This window comes from Poromitra crassiceps (genome assembly GCF_964638095.1).
Source record: "Poromitra crassiceps genome assembly, chromosome: 20".
In the NCBI taxonomy this organism is placed as follows: domain Eukaryota; kingdom Metazoa; phylum Chordata; class Actinopteri; order Beryciformes; family Melamphaidae; genus Poromitra; species Poromitra crassiceps.
Window position 1 is genome coordinate 23,028,409 of NC_139637.1, and position 27,841 is coordinate 23,056,249.

The 27,841-nt window shown below is 43.3% G+C and overlaps 1 protein-coding gene across 1 annotated transcript; it reads left to right on the forward strand.

The window, feature by feature from the left end:
* Positions 1-6,757: 6,757 nt before the first annotated feature.
* Positions 6,758-13,292, forward strand: LOC310794968 (trypsin-2-like; the record flags this gene model as incomplete). Its single annotated transcript, XM_083656993.1, has 5 exons — positions 6,758-6,830; positions 11,219-11,372; positions 12,078-12,216; positions 12,386-12,640; positions 13,140-13,292. The coding sequence occupies 5 exons, from the start codon at positions 6,758-6,760 to the stop codon at positions 13,290-13,292; spliced, it is 774 nt and encodes a 257-aa protein (XP_083513119.1).
* Positions 13,293-27,841: the final 14,549 nt, after the last annotated feature.

Here is a 27,841-nt window from a genome sequence, read left to right on the forward strand (position 1 = left end):
TCACCAGTAGCGAACACACTGAGAAAATCCCTCATCCCACCCCACAGCATCTGCCCGCACCGTCGCTCTCTGACCAGAGGGGGCTGCCTTTCTCTTGGAATTGACGACAAGGGCTCTGGGCATAACGTCGGTAATTGACGAGTTGGGAGTGAGAATGGGCTGACGGTTCAGCTTCCAGGTGTGAATGTGAACAGGGCGCTCCTGAAAAAGAGAGCATTGATCTCAATGATGAGTCTCAATGAGACTCCCCCTGTATAAATAAAGGTTAAAAGAAAGGTCTCACAATGGTTCCCAAAGGTTCAAACCCACGGCCCAAGGTTGTTAGTCAGGTTCTCTACCGAGTGTAACTGTACTAACAACCAGACTGTTACACGTGTTATAGAGGCTATTTTGCACAGGTATATACACACAGGTGTGCATTGAGATTTTGTCTTGCCCTTCGGTTTGCCTCGGGCACAAAAAGTTTGAAAACCACTGTCCTAGAGGTCACAATAGGTAATTTTATACAACGAGGTCAAGTTTCGAAAAATAGTCTCACGACAATTAAATGGCTACTATGGGGAATAACATCATCCCACATGAATACAATTGGGCTCATTGAATCCACAAGAGTCTCATCTTTCCAGTTGTACCCAACTTATGCAATTCCATGACTGTTTATTGACCCCAGTATGCAGAAATATTCAAATAGAACAACACATTTATATGGCATGCAAAAAACTGCATGGTTTTTGACAAAAAAATTGCATGGGATTAGCATGAAGTGGGCATGTCTGTAAAGGGGAGACTCGTGGGTACCCATATCTAGTGTCCTCTAGAGCAGTGGTTCTCAAATGGGGGTCCGTGGCACTTTGCTAGGGGGTCCGCGAAAGGTTTTCAGGGAAATAAAATTATAAACTTTTTTTTTTGCAAAAGCTACATGGTTAAATGAAAATATGTTATGCTTTAAATCTAAAATGGTCCATGGATTACATTCTAATTCAACAAACCTATCAATTTAAAAGTCAAGCACGTTACCGTGGAAACAATTAAGCTTAGCCCAAAATCTATCTTGTAAGCGGTCCTTGGCTGAAAAACATTTGAGAACCTCTGCTCTAGAGAGAGTGGCGGACCAAAATGCATGACTCATTAGCCTGAATTTGAAAAAGTTATGCATTTCTTTATTTGCAAAGCCTTTGGAAAAGCCCATAAATCATAGATTTACTGCATTATTTCATATCAATGTGAAGAATTTGGCTGATAATGATAACCGATATTAACATTGCAACATCTGACCGATACCGATATGACCGATATGTTAAAAAATGACTAACATCGGCCGATACCGATATGATTGCCGATATATCGTGCATCCCTAAACACAATAGGAAGTAACTGGCTGACCACTGTGTTGGAACATAAGGTGAATAGTCTCTGAAAGACAGTCATGTCGGCCGCGGAGGTGGGCATCTGATTACATGTAGCGTTACGGTAACATCGCGAGTGCTATTCCTGCCAGCTACGCTCAATATCTGACATGGATCACCTGGTGAACGTTTTAGGATCAGATCATCATTTAGGATTTATCATGGTATCGTCTCCCCTAATTGATTTCAGCACAAAGTATGAATGCCTTTGTATCAGAGCCAACCGGGTCCATTGCTCCGCATCTATTCTAAGGGCTGAGGGCGTCATTAAAAATGGAGCACAGCCCGGCTCTCGCGGGTCTCATCAGCGCCATCATCCCTCCGTGGACTTCCTGACATCGGCTGGCTAATGGCCCCTCCCTGTGCCTGATAACCGCAAAGCTAGCTTTATCTTTCTGTAACTCATCTCTCTCTCATCCCCCGCGGGTGCTGACTGCTGCCTTTCTGCCACACGACTCCGCTCCTCCTCAGTCCCCGTGTTGGTCATCACTGCACATGGCCGCCGCCGCCACCGCTGGCCCTCACATTCGTCTGTCTGGAACTGGAATGAAAAGGCGATGTATAATCAAGCACCTACCTCAGCGCTCTGACCCCTGACCTCTCCTCTGTGGCTCCAAAACATTGATTTACTGGGAGATCCAAGGGCTGATTAAGAATAGAGAGCCAAAGTGGAACGTCACTTCCTGCTTCAGCACTGTACCAGAGATTTTCATCCGCCATTTATTTTCCCATACACATTTCGTAAAATGCGTATAAAAATAGTTTTACTGGTTCAAACCAAACGGTACAGATATATTTAGAAACAGGAGAGATCGCATAAGATTTCACGGGGACCAAAACGTAAAAAGAATGCGGGTGTAAAGAAAATATTTTTTCAATGTTGTTGTTGTTTTTTTTGGTCTGAGTGAAATGTTCTATGGTCTCTCCCGATTCTAAATATAGCTGAATTGTTTGGTTTGACCAAGTAAAACTATTTTTATAAGCACTTTACGAAATGTCTATGGGAAAATAAATTGCGGAAGAAAATCTCTGGTACAGTGCTGAAGCAGGAAGTGACGTTCACTTTGCCTCTCTATTGAAATGTGGATTGAAGGCCTACAAAAGGGGCTACAACTCTGCATCAGAACGTTCCTAATGTTGTGTACATTTGGTGTACTCTAACTACACATCCTATGCTTTCCATCTCCACCTTGGTGTATTTTTTACATCGTTTTTGAGGCTGAGAAAACGGGCAGAATCTGTGATGTGGCTTGAGGACAGCGTTAGGTCAAGTAGTCTACCAGCTTATCTGTATGTGTTTGTGTCAAATGGCTTGTTAACAGTAGCCTAGATTCAGGTCACTTTGATGTCTTTCTGTCTGTGAAAGAAGAACAAGCAGTGTCACATTACCTGACTTCTCACGGTCACACAAACAGGTGTTGTTCACATCTACTGTAGCCCACCTACTATACCTACACCCAGAGCCGTGTATATAGACAGAGGAGTCGCGACATCTCCATTCACTCCAATGGACCCGTTTTTTTACTCTCAAGAGTTCCAGGAAGTAAGGCTCTGGATTAAGCAACACTGTCGACCAGTGTTACTGTTTCAAGTAAAACTATTTCATAAGCATTTTACGAAATGTCTAAGGGGAAATAAATGGCGGATGAAAATCTCTGGTATACAGTGCTGAAGCAGGAAGTGACGTTCACTTTGGCTCTCTATATAGCCTCACAATATAAATATGCTTCCCTAACTCGTCTGCTTCTTTATCGACATTTCTTCCTTTATGACTGGTAGAGATTTACAATCATAAGAGTAATCAATAAGAGATAAATCCTTTTACCTGCATTAACCTAGTCAGTGTACCTCATGAAAAGTATGTGTCCCTAATATTTTGTACATTCAGTGTATGTTACATTTTGTCCATCACTATATATGGGTGTGGTTTTCTGTCCTGTCCTTGTAGACATATACAGTGTAATTGGCCAACATCTCTGCATGTTGTAACATGTGCGATCTGTGATGTAACAGTGACATCTAAATACGAGCTGAAATTAAAGCCTCCTACCTGTGAAATATTTACCTCAAATATCATTCTCAAATTCATTTTTGCGCAGTGAGGGCTGTAATGAGAGCGTGAGACAGAATTGGTTTATTCTTTGTGTTGCTGTCTCTTTCATGGGAAACGTGCAGGACGGACTTACGGCACAAGGAGGGACTTCAACCAAACCGGGAAAAGGACTGACTCACACTACTAGGCAAACAAATACTCAGGACAACCAGGGAGTAAATAAAGACAGGTTAAAAAAACAACGTGATTATTTATATATGTATATATATATATATATATATATATTCTTCAATTTGCATAATGACAATTTCACATCACCCATTGATTTGTCAAAGATTACAATCCAGTCTCACGGCAGATTGTGATGTGATGTGATGTGATGTGATGTGATGTGATCTGATCTGATGTGATGTGGTGTGGTGTAGCTGAATGACCACACCACTGTGCTGTGGGCTTCAAGGTATTTGTGCTGCATGAGTCTGGACAGACATGGATGTAGACTGTTGACTTGTTGGCGGAGGCATATAACCGCGATGTGGTATTTCAATTTTTCCCGCAATGTTTTTTCAACTCAGAATGTTTTATGGTCACGATTCTCTAGCAGGTTGGTTTGGTTCCTGGCTTAAACTCTTTAGCTACAGTACGGATTTTTCAAGAAGTGATTGAGAGAAAAAAGAATGGGGAAATACTCTGCGTACGTGTGTTGAAACCCCTTCTCCTGGCATGGCCAGTCAGCAATGTATAGCCACAACGCTACCGAAGCTATAGGTTAAAAAAAATCCCACCCACGTGCTGAAGTATAGGCGGTGCAGGTTGCGCAGGCCCTTCTAGTCTAGTAGGACATTATAAAAAACTATAATTATTATTATAGGACACTATTTCAACGGGGTAACAACGAAATTTGTTTATTAGACACCTTGAGGAGTACAAAAATCTATGTTAGAAAAATATATCTTTCGGGTGCGCGGGGACCCCCCGTTCCTACTAGACTATTCTCCCCTGCCACCCTCTCCATATACATAGGCTACTCCTGATTGTTCTATCCTCTCATGCTACAAACAGACATTGTGCTACAAACAGACACCTCGTTTCCCTCACCCCCCTCCTTGTCCACCACCCACATGCCCCTAGCCACACCCACATGCCCCTAGCCACACCCACATGCCCCTAGCCACTCCCCGTAGTAACCCCTCGAATCTTGATTCTCTAATCAGGGATACTCGACTTGCTTTGCCCGGGGGCCACTTTCGTGAAATGATAGAAGGCCAGGGGCCAGTTAATAAACAAAAAATACACATTTTTCTGTAGCGGATTGTAGGTTTTTGGGGTTTCAGCCGGAGTTTAGTCTGACAATGTTGTGCACACCGGATAGTTCGTTAGGTTAAGTTAGCTAGGTTAAGTACATAGTGCCTGGGTAGCGAGCAGACGGCGGTATTTGACAATTTAGCTGGAGCTCAGTCAAAAACTTTATTTCACGTTAGTTTTTTATTGTGAATTAGATTCTAATTCACAATGAAAACTAACGTGAAATTATTAGAAAATGGTCGAGGGGGCCTATAACTATGTCCTCTTTTTCTTAGCTCCTTGCCCCCTTCCCACCACGCACATCCCATAGCCACTCCCTCTAGCCACCCCTCAAATCACACATGGGCAAAATACGGCCGCGAGATCAGAGGCAATCAGATCTCAATGCGCATTGGGTGCGTCGTTCAGACCTGTACTTTACTGAGATCAGAGCGCCAAAGATCAGATCTGGGCCGTTTAAATGCCAGGTGTGAACAGGGCCACAGACTCCGGCACTCTGCAATGCCCGCCCCCCTCCTCCCTCTCTCTCTCTCTCTCTCTCTCTCTCTCTCACTCACTCACTCACTCACTCACTCACTCAAAAGGCGCAGCTGTATATCTGTTCTTCACAATAAGAATCCTCCAGTTAGTTTGTCAATGAAAGCCTGCCTGCCTCAGCACTCAGCAGGAATGTTTCAACACGCTCCAAACGAGTGAAAGTGATCAGCATGAAACGGTGAAATAGCAGATATATCAAAACAGAAACTAAACTAAAAAAGAGAGAGAAACAAAACTAATAAAGCTACAAAATAGCCTACAGCCTTTTAAAAATGTCTTTTCCTGGTTCGCTCGCACACATGCTTGTTTCGAAGAGGAGAAGGCAGAAGGGGGGTGAAGTGAGACACACCCACATCGCCGCAGCCATAGCTGAACTGCACGCAGCGGCCACTGCCATCTCGCAGGTGTCTGTCTGAATCCAGCCTTATCCCTAGCCCCGCCCCCCTATCCCACCACCCACATCGCCCTAGCCACTCCCCCTACCCACCCCTTGAATCCCGACTCTCATAGGCCATGTTCACATTACAGGCAAATCTGATTTGCTGATAAAGTCATTAATCATCATTATCTTGATTGGTTTCCCAAATCTGATTTGGGAGTGTGTCCGCACTGCCACAAATCTGATTCTCAAGTCGGATCTGTGTGTCCAGACCTAAACAGCCTATCTGCATGGGTTGCTATGGTAACGACGTGGGCGTCAGTAAATACGTACGTTGGTGACGTGGTTTTCCTGCGCAGAAGCATTTGACGATGAGTTGCGAGTGACGTTCAAATCAGATTTGGTGGATCTGCGCGTCCACACTGAAGTCACATCAGTCAAAAGCAGATTGGAAACTACCTCCATATGTGATTTGGGACAAGTGACACAGATCAGACTTGGAGCGTCCAGACAAACCAATCTGGATAAAGTCATTAATAGGTCACTAAAGTTCACAAATCAGATTTGGCCTCCTAGTCTGAACATGGCTATAGTCTACCGCCTTCCTATCCCTAGCTATGGCCCCTTTTAAGTAGTCCCGCCCCCTCCTTACCCCCCACCCCCACCACCGACACCCCCTATAGCCACTCCGCCTACAAACCCCTTAGATCCCAACTCTGTACCACCTTCCTATTCCTAGCTACGGCTACCTAGCTACGGCTACCTAGCTATGGCTACCTAGCTACGGCTACCTAGCTATGGCTACCTAGCTACGGCTAACTAGTCTCTGCTACAAACCTTGAATGCTACAAACGGACCTCTCATGGTATAAATGGACGGATGGACGGGCACACATCATATAGAAGAGGCTGCACCACTTAAAAATGCAGATAGATCATTGAGAAACCAGTGGTCATGTGAATGAATAACGGGACTTTATAACGTGATTTTAGCCATGTAGCCCGGTCATTTGAGAGCTTGTGCTCGGTAATCACCCAATTTTGAGGAAACAATGGATGAGAGTAGATAGGGAATGCCATGGTGTGGTGCCATGCCTCGAAAACTCCATGCGTGGCTCCACCCACAGCCATGGCTTCTGACAGCCGTGAGCGTAAGTTTGCCCTCAGTGACCCCATGCCTCACCCCAACTAGTGTCCTCTAGAGAGAGAGTGGCGTCAGCGGAGGACCGAAATGTGAGACTCATTAGCCAATGAACAGCCAGGAATGGGTCTCGCGCTACTTCTGCATGCTAAAATAAAGCTGATAATGTACAATTTGATTCAAGGGATGAAAAACCCTTTCAAAGTACAACACAAACTGTCTATTTTGCTGCAACTCGACAGTGCTGCTTTTTTTACTCAAGAGTTCCGGGACCAATACTTCCTGGAAAAAAACTTATACGGCTCTGACCCCAACCACCTCTAAGAAACCCAACGGTAAAAAAAATAAAAAATCTCTACCCTCTGGGGGCAGGAAGAAAATCCATTTCCGCTTCCTGCAAGCTCTGCCATTGGTTCAATTCAACCTAGTCTCATGTGGTCAGACCGAACCTGCGATCTGCAATCTCGAATCTGCGATCTCAAATGCCTCCGCCGCTGTGAAACAACAACAACAACAACAACAACAATGCTAGCTCGTTGCTACACGCTGAAAATGGCACGTTTACTACACACCGGTTGACTCGGTTGACACTCATGTCACGTCCATTCCATTTTGATCGGGTAAAGTGCAGCATGCGAGCCTGCCCCCTACTGTATGAGCTGTGTTAGTGCAGCATGCGAGCCTGCCCCCTACTGTATGAGCTGTGTTATTCTGCTTTTCACTGAGCTTTTATTGGGGATTCGGAATAATGGATGGTCGGAACAAAGGGCAGTCCATGTGGTATATCTTCCATTCAGGACAGATCATTTTTGGATTTGTGACGATTCACAAAAATCATCAACTTTCAAATTGCAGCTACTGGTAACAGCATTAAGAATGCTCTTTCGTGATTTTTTTTGTACCTGAAATGTATGTACCGGTAAACAGTGTTGCGGGTAACTCATTACAAAAGTAACATATTACATGTAATATATTACTTTTAGCAGTAACTCAGTAATATAACTTATTACTTATATGATTTCAGTAATATTATACCAGTTACCAGTAACTCAAGTTACAAATTGAGTTACTTTTTCTTTTAATCAAAGCACATGTTTAAATAAAGATACAATCATTTCCTAATCAAACTGTGTGTTTTTATGCAAATAACCACTATAGATGAGAATAACAAAGGAAAAGAATAACATTTAGAATTTTGGATGGTTTACACTGACTTCTAGGCGGTTGAAATTATTTTTCGGGATGGTTCCGGGGCGGTGATGTCATTCTGCTGCTGCTGTCGTTTTGGTAAAAGTAATGCAAAAGTAGTGTCAATAAGTAACGAGTTACTCTACACAGACAGTAATATTGTAAAGTAACTAAATGAAAGTAACTAGTAATATGTAGTACATTACATTTTGAAAGTAACACTGCCGGTAAATGTAAGGTGACAGAAAAAAAACTGAAGTGAATCGCTGTTGGCCTCTTGCTGTGGATTATGTAAGATTCCCAGGCCCATAAAGCACACGAAAAAGAAAAGGAGAAAAAAAAAACAATTTTCTATCACTCTATACTTCCTTACTATAACTCACCTGAGATCTGTTCGATCGCAGTTTTATCGTGATAACAAAGGCGCGGATCTTGGTGGTAACTGTAGAGGTGTTCAATTTCCAGTTACCTTCATTTCCCAAGGTGCGAGCGGAAAACTAAAGCCTAGAAATGCACATAATACAAGATGAGACAACAGCATTGTCACGTACTAGGTCAGCGTCATTGTTTGTGCTGTGGGACAGCCTCACGACAGAACAGAGAAATAGTGTAAACAAAAGAATTAGACAAAGATACAGTTACATTATAAAAGGACTCGGCAGAGTCTTGGGCCACAGCAGTCGAAGATACAGTGCCCTAAACGTGGCTGTGTGGGCTGCCATTGGTGAGTAGCAATCTTCATTTAATAATTGATCACCCTTATTTGTATAATAAGTGTCTTAATACATTGTATTGCTGGACTGTTATCACCAATAATAGGATTGAGCTATTGTTATAACATTGTAAAACAAGTAGATTGTCAACTTTTTTGTCATCTTGATTAGTAGAAAATCTTTATAACATTTATAACTGTAATATACCGGATCTGTGTCGGCGTTAAATAGCTGAGACATCTCATGCATTAGGATGGCTTCATCTTCCATGTCACACAAAGATAACAGGATTCGGTCAGGATCATCTGAAGTGAATTATTTTGAAAAGTATAAATCTGTATATAAGCTGCTGTACTTCCTGTTTCCTCATTACAGGTGAAAAAGATCAAAGAAAATGGGTGCGCTAGTAACGTATGCTGTGCTGCTACTTTTGGCTTTCTCAATAACAGGTAAGTTCCTCCATACACTCTAAATGCACTACTATTGCTCAGTCCTTATTGGACGCTATGGATTCATAGATTAGGTATAGATTGCTGAAATTAAATAGATGAAATAAAATAAGGATGTTAGAGAACATGGCAGAATAAAAAAATCTGAATTCATTATAGGTTATTTACTTTTGCATTTACAATTTCAATTTCCCATTTGGCAGAGCCTCTGATCCAAAGCCAGATACATAGAGATGTTAATGTTGTGCCAGTGATCGGTGTTGGGCAATAACGCACGACTCACTAACACGTTACTGTAACTTTATTACTTTCCCCAGTAACTAGTGTAAGGGATTACAATTTCCCAAACAGCCATTATTATATTACAGTTACTAATCCAAGTCACTGCATTACTTTCTCATGTGCTGGAGATGGGTTTGGCCATGTGATGCTACTGCGTTGCCAGAACGCGATTCGTTTTTTGAGCTAGGTAGACATATACATAAAAGGTTTTTTATAAAAAGTTGTATTACTACTAGGAGTAATAAGTAACTTATTACACTGCCAGTGTGATTATGTAACCTGAATTTTTCCCACAGTCACCAGTGACCACAGGACTGGCTCAGGATTTGCCTCAGAAACGTTTTTACAGACCGACTCCATTGTGCGCAGCATGTTTCAGGACATGAAAATCCTATGATGAAATTGCCTACGTGGACGGGCGGCGGGCGGGTGGCGGTGTCTGTTTGTCTGTCAGTCACAATTTTCATGACATTTTGTGACTTTCGTGACGTCCAATACCACACCACCCAGCCCCCACAGATACCAACTAGCAACCCCCCTCCCCCCTACACACACACACACAGACTCGGCATAGCGCCACCTACTGGCAAACACATGAAGTCGTTTATCTCGAGAACCATTTGTCGGATCGACTTCGATCGAGTTCGGTGCCGAATTTCGCATTATCAGCGTTGGAGCGCCCAGCTACTGCGTTGCCAGAACACGATACATTTTTTGAGCTAAGTAGCTGACCATAAGCTAGGTAGACCACCATAGCCCACCATGTACGTTCTCAGACCCGGAAGTGTACGCGTACAGATCCGGAAGTGTATGCGTACAGACCCCTGACAGAACCGATAAACTTTCTATACCTATTCCTTCAAAAATAAAAGCAGTTAGTGCTAGGCAGGCGAGCACTGCAGCGGCCAAACACTGATGTTAGCTATAGCTATTGTAGATAGCAAAGTCTGCATTAGCAAGCTAACGTTTGATACCTCCGGGGGGACGACAGTGGGTAACGTAGGTCCAGGACAAGGTCCTGGCGGGGCGGGTGTCTAACCCTAACCGTTAGCCAATTTTTTGACTTGCCGCAGGTTTTCAGGAAGAAGCAGTTGCGGCGACCAATCAAACGAGTGGCATGGCTTTCTTACAGAAAGGCTTCCTTACATAAAGGCTTCAGGGCTAACTTGTCCCATGTGCAGTTCAGTGACAAATTTTGTGGAATTCTGTATAGCGCCACCTACTGGAAACACAAAAAGTGGTTTACGGACCGTTCGTCTGAGCGACTTCAAACTTGGGGAGTGTGCAGCTGGGAACCCGACAGAGTGCAGTGCCGAATTCTGTGCAATTCAGCATAGCGACACCTACTGGCAACACAAAAAGCGGTTTATCTCGAGAACCATTCGTTCGATCGATTTTTAAACTTGATACACATAGATCACACATAGATTACACACAACACAATACTGGACCAGAGTCCCAGCAAACTAGAATTGAAGGCCACGTAGCAGCTTCTAGTAGTCTATGTTAAAAGGCTCTTTCACAGAGCATGTGACCTACATGAGAGAGAAAACATACATGTGCAGGTTTAGCTTGGGCGGTGTTCTCTTTAGAGTCAGTTAAGACACATTTGAAGTGAGTTTGATTTGATTTTTAGTTTCTTTCATCTTATGCAGCTCACAGACAATTGGGTGATCATGTTCTGTCGCCTAAACGAAATGAGCTCATATAAAACAAGGAGCAGTTTGAATGTCTGACACATAGGCTATCCTCCTTACTGTCTACAGGTGCATCTGCACAGAGGATTATTGGGGGCCAAGAGGTTCAGCCGTACTCCATCAAATATCAAGCGTCCCTGCAGTATGAGTCCAGGCAACACTACTGTGGAGGGACCCTGGTCCACCCTCAGTGGGTGGTGTCTGCTGCCCACTGCTGGAGACCGTAAGTACTGACACTGACTCCAACCACACACAAGGTAGATTATCATTCCAGTAAACGCCATCTGATGATAGGGAAGTGCTCAACGCAAGGATTTCCATTCTAAATTCTGTGAGTGTGTGTGTCTCTGTGTGTGTGTGTCTCTGTGAGTGTGTGTGTGTGTGTGTGTGTGTGTGTGTGTGTGTGTGTGTGTGTGTGTGTGTGTGTGTGTGTGTGTGTGTGTGTGAGTGTGTGTGTGTGTGTGTGTGTGTCTGTGTGTCTGTGTGTCTGTGTGTGTTTAAGAGATAGAAGTGAGATAAAAAGATGCATTTCGGCTTTCAAAATGGCTGCCTGTGTACAATAGTCATATAATACCTTTGGATGAATTTTCATAGGTAAACCGTATGAGACAGCAGAATATTGCCATGATCAGAATCAGCTTTATTGGCCAAGTACGTACACATACAAGGAAATTGGCTCCGGTTTGCTTAATCGAGTGTTTTTGTGTGACATTTTGACTTTCTTTGGGATGGGGGTATTTTTACCCAGGCTAGGGTATTTTACCTTTATTGGATAGGAAAGCAGGTAGACAGGAAATGTAGGGAGAGAGGGGGTGACATGCGGCAATGGGCCGCGACCAGGTGAGCCACCAGGGTGCCCCCATTTTGGTATTTCTTAGAGGTTAAATTCTGAGGCTTCTTATCTGACTGTTTCCGTTTTGCCCCTCAGGCGCAACTTAATGAAGGTGGTGTTGAGTGAACACAACCTGAACGTAGCAGAGGGTTTTGAGCAGGTCTTCAATGTCTCCAGGATATTTGTCCACAACTATAACTACAAGTCGTTCAACAACGATATCATGCTCATCAAGGTAAGCCGAAAGGGGAAAATCGACAGCCAATATTGGATAGTCACACACTACAGGTTTTAATGGTAGAAGACTCCCGCAAACCCTATTACACTCACGATTGCTCCGTCAGCATCTTGTAGTCAGCATCTTGTAGCTGTGGACCATAACTTTTGTGTTTGTGTTGTTGCAGCTGGAGAGACCAGCAACAATCAATACCAACGTCGAGCCGGTCCTTCTGCCTGATGAAAGCACTCCCGCGCTGAGGCGTGAAACCTGCACCGTGAGCGGCTGGGGTGTGACGCAGATCTACAGCTACGTCCTCTCGCCTGTGTTACGCGCCGTGGACGTGGACATCATCCAATACTGCTACTACTACTACTGGGGCAGGATCACTCAGAACATGCTGTGTGCCGGCTCCCGGTACGGCGGCAAAGACTCCTGCCAGGTACAAAGAGATCACTTTAAAAAAAAAAAAAAGATTTTTTTACAGATACAGAATACTTTATTTATCCCCGAGGGGCAATTCTTCTGGGTTCGCTCTCAGAGTGAGGAGAGCAGAACCAAGTCGCCACATAGCAGCGCCATCAGATTCATTGGACAATGCATTTAAATGAAATACACTCAGAATTCACATTATTACTAATTAGAAAAGTAATAAGGGCACACTTCAATATTATACAATACAGATACATTTGTTGTAAATGTACAGGATTACCAAGAAAGACAACCCACACCACGACACCAGGGAGGCTGCCATTACAGCGCCGGATCCTGTGTGATGGAAAGTGAAAGCAAATAGATATTTAGTGAGATTAAAATTTCTCTGCAATACAATAGATAGCAGTTTGCAATAATTAATTCAACGCAGGAATAGCACGAATCTCACAGAAGCACCCAAGGGCCTCGTTTGCTCATTAGCTCTCGTTTGTCTTGGTGTTCCACAGGGCGACTCAGGTGGTCCCCTCGTCTGCAATGGCTACTTCGAGGGCATCGTCTCATGGGGCATCAGCTGTGCCAACCCGTACTTCCCTGGGGTCTACACCAAAGTGAGGCAGTACACCCCTTGGATCAAATGGGTTATCGAGAATAACCCATAATCCTCAACAGTCAGCGGCACCCCGGCAGAGAGGGGATTTCTGGATTGATTTTGTTTAAGTCGCCACTGAAAACACACTGCTTTTCTAAGCTTTTACTGAGCCAGCTCATTCAATTCTGTGTTGTCTTGCAAATGTTGGTTTCTCATCTGTGCGGTCGTCTGAGGTGATTTCTGATCTGCTGCACAGGTCCCCCAACAGAGGCAGCAGCATCACTCTCCCTGCTCCACTTCATCATTCATTATTAATTCATTATTATTATTATTCTGTCTGTTTTCTGTACAATGCTAAATGTTACGATGTTAATTGCATCTATTGTATAGTTTAACTGTGATTTTTAAAACGGTCGAGGAAGGCTATAAGAAGCCAGTGTTACCAGCCATCTAGGTTCAGGCTTTCTGGACATTTAATATGTTAATAATTCAAACTGTTCATTGCCTCATAACAATTAATATTTGTTCTGTTGTCGACAGTTTGTAACTCTGATATTATTATTATTATTATTATTATTATTATTATTATTATTATTATTATTATTATCATTATCATTATTATTATTATTATTACTATTATTATTATTATTACTACTATTATCATTAATAATAATAATAATAATAATAATAATAATAATAATAATAATAATATATGTTTTTTTAACCCACTTTTATTTTCTCCCAGTATTGAACACCTCAATCTGAGCAGCACATTAGACTTGATTAAAGGAATGAAACGCAGTAAGAAGTAGCTTGTTGGCCAAAGTCGGTAACTATGAGATGAACTACGACTCCAGCTTAGAAAAGAAAAATGTCTTTCTTAGGATGCTAATGAGGCCTTTACTGAAATCACAGTAGTATTGGCACATGTTCTTTCAGAGGTCAATTTAAGGACATCGCGCCAAAGAAGTGGATCTTCATATGACTAATGTAAAAAAAAAAAAATTAAAATTAAAGATTGGTGATACATGTCTTAATCTTGCCGCAAGCATTAAACCAATCAATTGTTCTATCTTCGTTGATTAAATACCATTTGAAACATTTGGAACACAATAAAGATGCATTGTTTTTCTTATGTTGGCAGCTATCTGTTTGTCACGATGATCTCTGCCCCCCTGCCATCACAAGAGCAGCATAAGCCAATGAATTTGCTTCTTGCACTTTGAGACAGCTACATCTCATCAGAGCCATATATACTGTATAGAAGAGTCGCGACATCTCCATTCACTCCAACGGACCAGTTTTTTTTACTCTCAAGAGTTCCAGGAAGTAAGGTCCTGGATTAGGCAGCACTGTCGAGTTGCAGCAAAATTTGTTTTTTGTGTTGTACTTTGAAAGTTTTTTTTTTTTTTTTTATCAAATTGTACATTATCAGCTTTATTTTAGCATTCAAAAGTAGCACGAGACCCCTTCCTGGCTTTTCATTTGCTAATGAGTCACGCATTTTGGTCCTCCGCTGACGCCACTCTCTCTCTAGAGGACACTACATCTCATTACATACGCTACACTTACCCTAAAGATCTTCAGGTCGTCCCATCCAGCCCAATTGTTTGCTATCGTATCCTTTCCCGCTCTCTCTTCCACTCTCCTTAAAACACCAACAAAGACACCCATAACACTGAAATCAAATAATATGGCAAACCTGGAGAGCGGTGAGCACTGGGTGACTGACACAGTCACAGAAGCCAGTAGACTCCCCACTGAGGCGGACAACTGGATCAAACCTCTTATTCACAAATCCAAGAAGGTTTGAACACTGTCCATACAGCAAGTTCAGGAGTATGGCACACGATGGAACAGTCTTCACAGGTACAGTATCATTTTTGATCGTGCATTTTTATGCGTAAAACAAAAATGATCCTTCTTCTATAGTCAAGTGAGAACAAATTAAGAGTCCAGTATCTCACTCTACAATAAGGTGGAGGGCTGCGCGCAGGCGCGGACTGCATAATCGGGCACGTCGGGCAAATGCCGGTGGCCTGGCCTGGCCTGGCCTGCAAAAAAAAAAAAAATGGTGCCCGCACTCAGGCCACTCACTGAACAGCAGGCCAGGCGCCGCCTACTGGTTTACTAGTGGTTTTATTACTTTATTCAGGGTTAAAGTGGGTGCATCTCATTGTAAAATTGGACTCGGCCCAAATTGGGCTTCAAACGGCCCAAATCTGGCTTCAAACGGCCCAAATTGGGCTTCAGACGGTCCAAATTGGGCTTCAAACGGCCCAAAAATTCACGCGCGTCGGCCTGTATCGGCCTGGCCTGCTTGGTATCTAATGCCCGGCCTGAATTATGATCCCAGTCCGCCCCTGGCTGCGCGGCACACATTTGCTCAACTCAACAGGTGCAGTGCGGAGCGTGCTAGAAATGAGCACGCGACCTATCCACCTTATTTTTGAATGCCCCACTGTACAAATAATTGTGTACAAGGTCCGGTTTAACGTGACTTATTGTTGCAGCTTGCCATTTCCTTTGTTATACTCTTTGGCTGCAGACCCGAATTATAAACCGGAAACTGGAGTACGTTATAAAAGTTATAAATATTAAATAGTCACGTTATAAACAACTAACCAACGCTGGGGGTCCGTATGGAAACAGTGCTACTCGAAATGGTTCAAAGTTAAATCAATTTGGTCATTTAGTGGCGTTTTACTGCCATGTAACATAGCTAGCTAGCCGCTAACATTAGCCACAGTAGGCTGCGCACTGCGCTCTTAAAGGGATATTTATCGACGAGATTTTTGCCAAGCTGGACCTGATTAGTGATTTGCTCCGTTCACCCAGACGGGTGTCAAGCTGTCAGCAACAAGGCTGGGAGGATCACACCGGAGGAAAAACGCATAGGCATCATGGCCGCTAGAAATAAGGTGGATAGGAATGAACACACGAAGCTAGAAATTAGCCCGTGGAGCGCACACTATTTCTAGTCAATTTAATATCTTAAAGAAACCAAAATATTTCTGGGGTTATTTCTAGGATAAAAACTTGGTAAGAGCATCATGAGTTTGCTTTCTATAATCAATTTCAATTAATTCAATCATTCCATACAATGAAAGTATAAGTGAAAGTCACCCATGAAGCCAACTCAAGTCAAGTCTCAAGTATTCTGTCCATGCATCAAGTCAAGTCTCAAGCAGTTAAAATCGTGATTTGATCTCCCCTCTGACTACTGACTAACTGATTTGCGCATGCTTCATTCTAAGCTTAAACAAGCAAATAGTAAACATGTTGTCCCCCACCAGTGATGCAGTTCCACCCTGGTTAGTTCTATTCATCGTAAATGCCGCCCCCTAGCGGCACAAAGTCCACATTACAGTATGACTAACAAACGGACATTACATTACATTATAAAAGGACTCAGCAGAGTCTTGGCCACAGCAGTTGAAGATACAGGTCCCTATTCTCCCACAGGCCTTCGGCGCTAAAACGGGCCTTAAACGCAAAAAAACGTGCCTTGCGCCTGTTTCGGGAAAATAGCAATAGGCTTTAGGCTGCCAAATGCGCTTTAGGCCGAATGGGCGTGGCGGAGTCCCTGAATGCGCCGAAGTGGGCGTGGCGGCGCTAAATACCGGCGTACTACTATCTTCCAGCCATCTTCCGACCTGGCCGACTTTTAGCGCTTTGCGCTTTTGAAAAGCTGGCCTAAAGCAGGATTCTGTGCACCGGGGACAGGAAAGTGAATGGAGAATACAATATATAGAAAAAAATACTTTAGAATACAATAGAATATAAGATTGCAACCCTTCTCAGGCTTTTTGGGTGAAGCTGTAATGCAGTTTCATAAATTTAGTTTAGGCTATCATAATAATCCCCATTTATGTGTAATATAGCTCTACGTTTTATTACCCCCCCCCCCCCCCCGAAATTAGCTAGGCTACTAATATTACTAATATTCCTAATTAATATGTATTATTATTTCATTCTGATAATTGACATTATAGGCATGTATATCGTTTAATGTGAGAGAAAGGGAGAGAGAAAGAAAGAGAGAGAGAAACTGGATCAACTGTTGTGTAGCGCTTCTTCAAACCCCACTCTTCATTACAGCTATTCATTACAGAATTGTCTGTTGTATTTATTTTTTCTGTGTGCAAAGCATAGAAAGTTATAATTATTTCCAAATGTTTCCCCCGTCTGTGGCAGCGGAGCTGTCCGAGGTGCTGAACAAGCGCAGCGCATAGACGGCCACCTGGGGCGGCTCACTCAGGCGGTCCAGGACTGGGCGCGGGGCGTCGGCGGGGTAATTCTCCTCCCCAAACAGTGCGCGATGGTACATTTGAACCTGAATGGATAGATGAATAAACAACTTAAGTAAAGAGTTGTTTTGTAGCTATTCAAAATGAATGGTGGACAGATATATCACCTGATTCGCCAGCACCATCTTCTCCTCAGCTGTGAATTTAGTGGATCGGTTTTGGTCTGCCATATTGATCACACTGCGCCAGCTGCTGCCAATCTGGCTTTTAAAGCCCCTCTGATTGATTACTGAAGATTTTATTGAGAATGAACATATTTGTCAGAGCCTGTGGGCAGGGGGTGGGGGGGACGCATATATAGGCCAAATAAAATACTATTACTCAATAATAAAATCCTGTAAATTAAATAGAATTAAGTTATCAGATCCAGTAAAAGTGATAGGTGTCATTCAGAGGATGTTGCATCGTGCAGTGGGGGAGGAGAGATAAAACGATATCATTCTGGCCATCTAATCTCATGACATCCAGCCATAGGCAATATTTTTTTCTATCAGATGCATTTAGAAATTATTTTCACTTTGGTCTTGCTATAGTGTAGCGTATTTACATGCTTGCAGTATTTTAACTGCAGTTATTGGTTTGAGAAGCATAATAATATGGAATAATAGCCTATATATGGAGATAGACAGACCGGATGAAGGGAGGGGGGGGCGGCGGAGCCCTTGGCTTTGTCTGGTTTTACCGGATTTGTCCAGGAATTGGAGCTTAAAAGGCAAGCGTGTGTCTCTTCCCTGCAATTCTCCAATGAGCGGACAATGCATAATTTTACGCTTAAAAGGCGTGGTTATAATGGTTGAGGCTGAGTTTAGCGCCGATACCAAGATATCAAGTGCGCCTTTCCACGCCCACTGCTTTGCGCTGCGGCTGGCGTTCGGCCTAGAAACTGCGCGGCTGCAACGATAGAGCCCACAGTGCCCTAAAAGTGCCAATTTAAGCTGCCATCGGTGAGTAGCAATCGTCATTTAATAATTAGACTTAAAACTTACTCATTCTCACAAGCATATGATATTATTTGATAGTGCACTTTATTTTATTTTACTAGTATTTCTCTCATTGATTGATTTATTACCTCTGTTTTAACACCCTTTCCTTTAACTTTAACTTATTGTGCTTGCTGTAGCTCTCATACTGTCTGCTTTTACTTGACTTCTTTCAACTTGATCATGCACTGTATCATGTATTGTACTGGTTTATGATGTCTTTAACTGTAAAGTGTTTCGGGACCATGTCTCATGGTGATGTTACAATATAAATAAAACTGAATTGAATTGAATTGAATTGAATTGAATTGAATTGAATTGATAACCCTAATTTGTATAATAAGTAATTATCTTTGTACATTGCTGGACTGTTATCACCAATAATAGGACTGAGCTATTGTTATAACATTGCACTTAGTAAAACAAGTAGATTGTAAGCTTTTTGTCATCTTGATTAGTAGAAAATCTTTATAACATTTATAACTTTAACCAGATCTTTTACTGGATCTGTGTCGGCGTTATATAGCTGAGACATCTCATGCATTAGGATGGCTTCATCTTCCATGTCACACAAAGATAATAGATCAGATCATCTGAGCAGTGAATTATTTTGAAAAGTATAAATCTGTATATAAGCTGCTGTACTTCCTGTTTCCTCATTACAGGTGAAAAAGAGAAAAGAAAATGGGTGAGCTAGTAACGTATGCTGTGCTGCTACTTTTGGCTTTCTCAATAACAGGTAAGTTATATATTATTATTATTATTATTATTATTATTATTATTATTATTATTATTATTATTATTATTATTATTATTATTATTCCTCAGTCCTTATTGGAAGCTATGGATTCATAGATTAGGTATAGATTGCTGAAATTAAATAGATGAAATAAAATAAGGATGTTAGAGAACATGCAGAATAAAAAAATCTGAATTCATTATAGGTTATTTACTTTTGCATTTACAATTTCAATTTCCCATTTGGCAGAGCCTCTGATCCAAAGCCAGATACATAGAGATGTTAATGTTGTGCCAGTGATCGGTGTTGGGCAATAACGCACGACTCACTAACACGCTACTGTAACTTTATTACTTTCCCCAGTAACTAGTGTAAGGGATTTACAATTTCCCAAACAGTCATTATTATATTACAGTTACTAATCCAAGTCACTGCATTTGTTTGTTTGAGCTAGGTAGACAAATACATAAAAAAAAAGTATGCAGTTTGGCTTGGATTGTTGACTGTTAAGTTAATTAATGTTCCAATGAAGTGGATTCAGTTCTAAAAGGAGCTGGCTAAAGAGATTCTATGTCACTTTTAGTAACGAGTAGGTAATTGTATTACTTTTTAAAGGAGTAATAAGTAACTTATTACATTTTGATAGGGAACATTTAAATCACATTAGCCTTTATTTGGACAATCACTAGTTAATATCATTTCAGTTACACTTATGGTACATACATAGACAGACGTCATATTCAGATAAACTGTAGCGTACATTCGCACACTGTACCCTGTCACTGTGTCACTGTGCCCTGTACAGGGCCAGAATAGCAGATAGCTTGTCTGCAGATTAGCCTTCAAATGTGCGTCAAGACAGATGTAATCTGATGTGTGTCTTATAAGTATCCTTGACTTTCTGTCCATTGCATTGTAAGCCTGTGTATCACCAACATAAAGCAGCGTCATGGCATGCTTGATGACCCAATATGGTATGTTCTTGAAATGATTAAGAACGAGAACAAAGTCATGAACTCACATTTAACTGAGATTATGGAGAAACAAAATCATATTCAGAGTGACCGTATAGGGAGTTGGCGGAGGAATTACGATCTAAGCAGGGAACACGATATAAGACCTACCAAGCCATCAACCCAGATATATCTGTTCACCCACTTTATACCAGCGTCATCGAAGACTACCTGCGAATAACCTTCACAAGGTTCAGACTGTCCTCTCACAGACTGAGAGTATAGAGATGGAAAGGTGGAGTCGTACACCACCAGAACAGCGAGTGTGTTGCTGTAAGACTGGCATCCAAAATGAAGAAGACATATTGGTGTGCCCTAGTGTGTCACGCAGGACATTCGTGCAAAATATGGACATGACTCCACTGAACTGAGCTCACTTTTCATCAACACTAATAAAAGAACCCTAGTGATGATACATGCTTGCCTTGAGCTTTTAGAGCACCAGCAAGCTTCTATGGAATGAGTGATGGCGTTACTTTGTGCTGTAAATTGTACTGAATTACTTTTTATTACTTTTACTTATGGGTTTATCATATTCATGTGGGTTTTTTTATGTTGTTTGGACCCAAATGTTTTAACTATTTGTGTCAATAAAAATAACGAACTAACTAACTATCCATTCGTGAATATACAAGAGTGCATCTTTCACAGAGCATGTGACCTACATGAGAGAGAAAACAGACATGTATGCATTACATTACAAATTGAAAAAACGGTGGAGCTACTAGGAGTATTTTTATATAGCAATATTTAATGCGAAGTAATATATCTGTGTACAGGCAGTTACAAATCAGAATATATCTTCAAAGTTATACGGGCAGACAAAACGCAACGCGTTTCAACCACGTAGGTCTTCCTCAGGCAATTAGCTGGGCGTCGGCCGCCGCACCTGTGTATATAAGGCAAAATACGTGGCAACAGTCAGTTGGGATGACGTATGGTGGGCAGTGCTATGACATCACAGTATAGGATGGGCCTTGTTAAAGCGACGGAGAATAGCAACAACATACATAAGTAATAATAATAAATACACAATAATGGTTACAGCAGAAGACAACAGTCTATAGGATATAGGCTATAAGTTATAGGCTAGGGAGGAATAGGCTAGGGAGGAAAAAGGGGGGAAAAAAAGGGGGGGGGGGAGAAGAGAGGGAGGGGGAGGGGATTACATTACATACATTTACATTACGTCATTTGGCAGACGCTTTTATCCAAAGCGACTTACAATAACACATTTTTGTCAGCAATAGAGCAATCAACTATGCAACACAGTCTATGACAACTACAACTTCTGAAGGAACAGTGGTACAAGTTTAGTTCAGGTTATTTTTTTTTTTTTTCTCCCAAAGAGAGAAAGAAGTTAGTTCAAGAAGGGCCCAGATGGAGCCAGCATTGTAGGAGTGTGGGACATGCAACATGATACAGTAGGTTTAGCTTGGGCGGTTGGTGTTCTCTTTAGAGTCAGTTAACACACATTTGAAGTGAGTTTGATTTGATTTTTAGTTTCTATTTTCATCTTATGCAGCTCACAGACAATTGGGTGATCATGTTCTGTCGCCTAAACGAAATGAGCTCATATAAAACAAGGAGCAGTCTGAATGTCTGACACATAGGCTATCCTCATTACTGTCTACAGGTGCATGGGAAGAGTTCAAGGCTGCAGGAGACCTGGACGAATATGCAGACACGGTAACAGGCTTCATACAAAAATGCACAGAGGACATAATCCCCCCAAAAATAACCAAAATAATGCCAAACCAGAAACCCTGGATTAACTGTGATGTCCGGGCTGCACTCCACGCCCGGACCACCGCCTTCAAGTCCGGGACCCCAGAACAATACAAGCAGACGAAATACGCCCTCCGAGCTACAATAAAAAAAGCGCGGAGAGAATATGGAAGGCAGCTGGAGGCAAAACTGGACTCCAACAACCCCAGACACCTGTGGAGAGGCCTCCATGCTGCCACTGACTTCAAAGGGGTAAAACAGCAAAAGAACGAGTCACCCACCCTGCCAGACGAACTCAACGCGTTCTACGTCAGGTTCGACCCCTCTGCCAGAGCGCCTCCCCTCCTCCCCCCCTCCTCTCCCACCCCTCTCCTCCTCTCCTCCCCCCCATCACCCCCCCCCCTCCCTTCTTCTCTCCTCCCCCACCACCCCCCCTCCCCCCCTCCTCTCCTTCCCCCCCTGTCAAGGCCTGCGCCCACCAGCTGGCAGGCGTATACACAGACATTTTCAACCAGTCTCTCTCCCTCCGACGAGTTCCCTCCTGCTTCAAAGCAGCGACAATCATCCCCATTCCCAAGCAGCAGAAAGTGACCAGCCTCAACGACTGGCGCCCAATAGCCCTCACACCAATAGCCAGCAAGTGCTTTGAAAAGCTGGTCATATCAAAGATCCGCCCCACACTCCCCCCAGACCACGACCCGCTACAATTCGCATACCGCCCCAACAGGAGCACAGCGGATGCAGTAGCACACGTGCTCCACACCGCCCTGTCCCACCTGGAGGGGAAGGACACCTACGTAAGAATGCTGTTCGTGGACTACAGCTCAGCATTCAACACCATAGTACCCTCCAGGCTGGTATGCAAGCTCAAGGACCTGGGACTTAACACAGCAATGTGCGACTGGATCCTGGATTTCCTAACAGACCGCCGCCAGGTGGTGAGGGTGGGCAACCTCACCTCCTCCCCACTGACCATCAGCATAGGAGCGCCCCAGGGGTGCGTCTCCAGCCCCTTCTGGTACGACCTCTACACCCACGACTGCGTGGCGACTCAAACCTCTAACACCATCGTGAAGTTTGCAGACGACACAGCAGTCGTGGGGCTGATCTCGGGGAGCGACGAGACGGCCTACAGAGAGGAGGTGGGGGCCCTGGAACAAAGCTGGTGATAAATCTGACATGAACAACTTTAGACCCATCAGTATTTTACCAATAATCTCTAAAATCATTGAAAAATGGGTTGCTAAACAACTTATAGAATTTCTTGAGACGAGCCAGACCCCCTTGCACCCCATGCAGTTTGGTTTTCGTCCACATCACTCAACTGACTCTGCTTTGGTCCTGCTCTTGGAGAAAATAAAAGGCTCCTTGGACAGGGATGGTTGTGTGGGAGCTGTGTTCCTCGACCTTAAGAGGGCGTTTGACACCGTCAACCACAGTGTGCTCCTCTCTAAATTGTCCAGCTTCAATTTTTCTGTTGCGGCCATTAAATGGGTTGAATCATATCTGTCTCACCGGGAGCAGTGCACTGTGGTTGGCGGTGTCAGCTCCCCTTACCTGAGCTGTCCAGTAGGGGTCCCCCAAGGGTCAATTTTGGGGCCAATTTTCTTTTCTTTGTACATTAATGATCTTCCTGATTACTGTTTTAATGTAGATGTCCAGCTTTATGCTGACGACACAGTTATCTTCACAAGGGCTAAAAACCCAGGGGAGGCGGCACGTGTCTTATCTTCAGCTCTCTCTCATATCCAGGCATGGCTAACTAAATCTTGTCTTGTGCTGAATGCAAAAAAAACAGTTTGCATGTTCTTTTCTAAAAGAAACATTGCACCTGCGCGCTCCAATGTCTTCTTGGGGTCAGAGGAATTATCTGTGGTTAACGAGTTTAAATACTTAGGCGTGATGTTGGATTCCAACCTAACGTTCAGCAACCACATCAAAATGATCTCCAAAAAAATTAAATTCCACTTGTATAACTTCAGACAAATAAGGAACTGTCTGTCCACAGACGCTGCGTTTTTATTTTTACACTCGATGATCCTCTCGCATCTGAACTATTGTATAAATAGCTGGTCGTTGACAGGAGTAACTACTCTCAAACCAGCCGAATTACTTTATAAAAAAGCCCTGAAAATACTAGATAAAAAACCCTTTTCTCATCACCACTGTCATGTCATACGTAAATATGACATGCTAAGTTTTGAGAACTTTAGAAATTTCACCTCTGCCTGTTTAATATACAAAGTTCTACATGGACTGGCGCCGCCTCCTCTAGCTGACTTCATCAAATATCATTCGACCGCCAACTCGACCCGTGTCACTCGGGCCATTACGAACAAGGTCTGTGAGGTCCCCTTCAGAAAAACTTGCTTTAGCCAGAGGACCTTATCCTACATGGGAAGCACCCTCTGGAATAATCTACCTCTCTTTATTAGAGAATGCCCTAGTCTCGCCACCTTTAAAGGCCAATTGAAATTGTGGCTCAGATCAAACCAACAATGTGATCATTTTTAACATATTGTCTGTCATGTTTTACTGCATGCTCTGTGTGTTTTACTCACCTTATGTTTTACTAACCTGCTATACTATTCATTTTTTGTACTATTAATTTCTTTTTTTTTCTTTTCAAGATTACATCAACCTGCCATGGGACTACAGGTGGAAACTAGCCCTTGGGCTAAAACCTGGCATATTTACTGTACGGCTGTACTGTCCATTAATGTGCAATGTCCCATCTTCTAAATAAATGAATGAAAAATGAATGAAAATGGTGCCAGGACAACCACCTCTCTCTGAACGTCTCCAAGACCAAGGAGATCATTGTAGACTACAGGAGGGGGGGGGGGCGCACACCCCCCAATCACCATCAACGGCACAGTGGTGGAAAGGGTGGACAGCTTCAAGTACCTGGGAGTCAATATCCACCAGGACCTGACTTGGGCCGGCCACACCGCCACTGTCGTCAAAAAGGCCCAACAGCGAATACACGGACTCAAGCGCCTGAAGAAATTTGGGCTAAGGAAAGAAATCCTCAGGGACTTCTACAGAGGCACCATTGAAAGCCTGCTGACTGGCGGCTTCACCACCTGGTACGGGAACTGTACCACCATGGACCGCAGGGCGCTACGGAGAGTGAGACGCGCGGCACAGCATGTAACAGAATGTGAGTTGCCAGATCTGCATGAACTGTATAAACAGCGGTGCCTCAGGAGGTCCCTGAAGATCATCAAAGACACAAACCATCCCCACAACAGCCTGTTCTCCCTGCTACCCTCAGGGAGAAGATACAGGGTTCCGAAAGCACGCACAAATCACTTGAGGAACAGTTTCTTCCCGCAGGCTACGAGACTCCTTAACATACACAAATAGTGTAGTAGCCGCACTGTACCGTACTGTAGCTGCTACCATTACGTATGTCTAACGATTAATTGTATGTTTAATAAGGAATATGTTATTTGCACCTGTATGTCAAATACGCAGAATTTAAAATGTTTAAGCACGTCTAAAGTATGCACACGACATGTGCACCTATGTGCAGTGAATATGCCACTGTCTCTGACTTGTCTTATCACTATACTGCCTTATTGCTTGTTGTGTCTCTTGTTGTTTTTGCACTCATATGCCCTGTTATATTTGTACTATGTTGTAAACGGAGTCCACAGCACAAGAATTTCACACGTGATACTTGTACCATGGAGTGACAATAAAAATCTTGAATCTTGAATCTTGAATCTGCACAGGGGATACAGGATACAGAGGTGGTGCCGTACTACAGATATCAAGTGTCCCTGCGGAATATGTGGGGACAACACTACTGTGAAGGGGCCCTGGTCGACCCTCAGTGGGTGGTGTCTGCTGCCCGCTGCTGGATACCGTAAGTACTGACACTGACTCCAACCAGACAAAGTAGATTATTATCATCATCATCATCATCATCATCATCATCAGTATATAAATGGGAGCTGGGGCTCTGTCTGTTTGTTTCTCTGTTTGTTTCTCGGTCCCACTGTGATTGTCCAAATTTGATGTCATAAATCCTACTGTGACATCATCCGTGTCAGTTATGTCATAAATCCCACTGTGACATCATCAGTGATGTCATAAATCCACTGTGACATCATCAGTGATGTCATAAATCCCAGTGATGTGCTAAATCCCACTGTGACATCATCAGTGATGTCATAAATCCCTCATAAATCCCACTGATGAAATCCCACTGTGACATCATCAGTGATGTCATAAATCCCTCATAAATCCCACTGATGAAATCCCACTGTGACATCATCAGTGATGTCATAACTTCCACTGTGACATCATCAGTGATGTCATAAAGCTGACATCATCAGTGATGCTGGTCTCATTGGCCACACAGCAGCTGAGCTGCAGGGGCAGCTTGGGGGGCTGCAGGACGGGCGAGGCCGCATAGCGGGCGAGCCTAGGAATCGAGCGTGCGAGATCCCTAGTAAAAACCATCTGATGATAGGGAAATGCTCAACGCAAGGATTTCCATTCTAAATTCTGTGAGTGAGTGAGTGTGTGTGTGTGTGTGTGTGTGTGTGTGTGTGTCTTTGTGTGTGTGTGTGTGTGTGTGTGTGTGTTTAAGAGATAGAAGTGTGTGTGTCTCTGTGTGTGTGTTTTTAAGAGAAAGAAGTGTGTGTGTCTCTGTGAGTGTGTCTGTCTCTGTGTGTGTGTGTGTGTGTGTGTGTGTGTGTGTGTGTGTGTGTGTGCGTGCGTGCATGTGCGTGTGTGTCTGTGTGTGTTTAAGAGATAGAAGTGTGCGTGTCTCTGTGTGTGTTAGATGTGTGTGTGTGTGTGTGTGTGTGTGTGCGTGCATGCGTGCGTGCGTGCGTGTGCGTGCGTGTGTGTGTGTGTGTGTGTTTAAGAGATAGAAGTGAGAGAAAGAGATGCATTTCGGCTTTCAAAATGGCTGCTTGTGCACAATAGTCATTATGATACCTTTGGATGAATTTTCATAGGTGTACCTGTTTGACTGTTTGACTGTTTCCGTTTTGCCCCTCAGGAACGATCAGATGCAGGTGGTGTTGAATGAATTCGACCTGGCCGTAGAAGAGGGTTTTGAGCAGTACTTCAATGTCAGTGAGTCATTTACCCACGACTATGACTACAAGACGTTCGACAACGATATCATGCTCATCAAGGTAAGCCGATAGAGGAAAATCGACAGCGAATATTGGATAGTCGCACTACAGCAGGCTTTAATGGTAGAAGACTCCCGCAAACCCTATTACACTCACGATTGCTCCGTCAGCATCTTGTAGCTGTGGGCCGTAACTTTTGTGTTTGTGTTGCAGCTGGAGAGACCAGCAACAATCAGCAACGTCCTGTCGCCGGTCTTTCTGCCTTATGAAAACACCCCTAAGCTAAAGGCTGGAGACGTCTGCACAGTGAGCGGCTGGGGTGTCCTCGGGCCTCTGCTACACGGCGTGGACGTGTACTTCCTGCCCTGCAACGACTACTACTCGTGCTTGGAAAGCATGATCACTCCGAACATGCTGTGTGCTGGCACCACTTACGCTTACGTAAGGGACAGGGACGACTCCTGCCAGGTACAAAGAGATCACTTAAAAAAAACACTTCATGTGTGATGAAAAGTGAAAGCAAATAGATATTTAGTGAGCAAGGCCGGATTAACCATAGGGCAACTGGGGCAGGTGCCCCGGGGCCCTCGGGGTGAAGGGGCCCTCCAAAAAAATATATATATATATATATATATTTTTTTTTGTCGGGCTCATGTTGGGCTCCACAGAACTATGACACAAATCTAAGACCAATCAGGACAAAATAAAATGTGTTTCCAAGAAGATTAAGTCTGATGATTTAGTCTCATT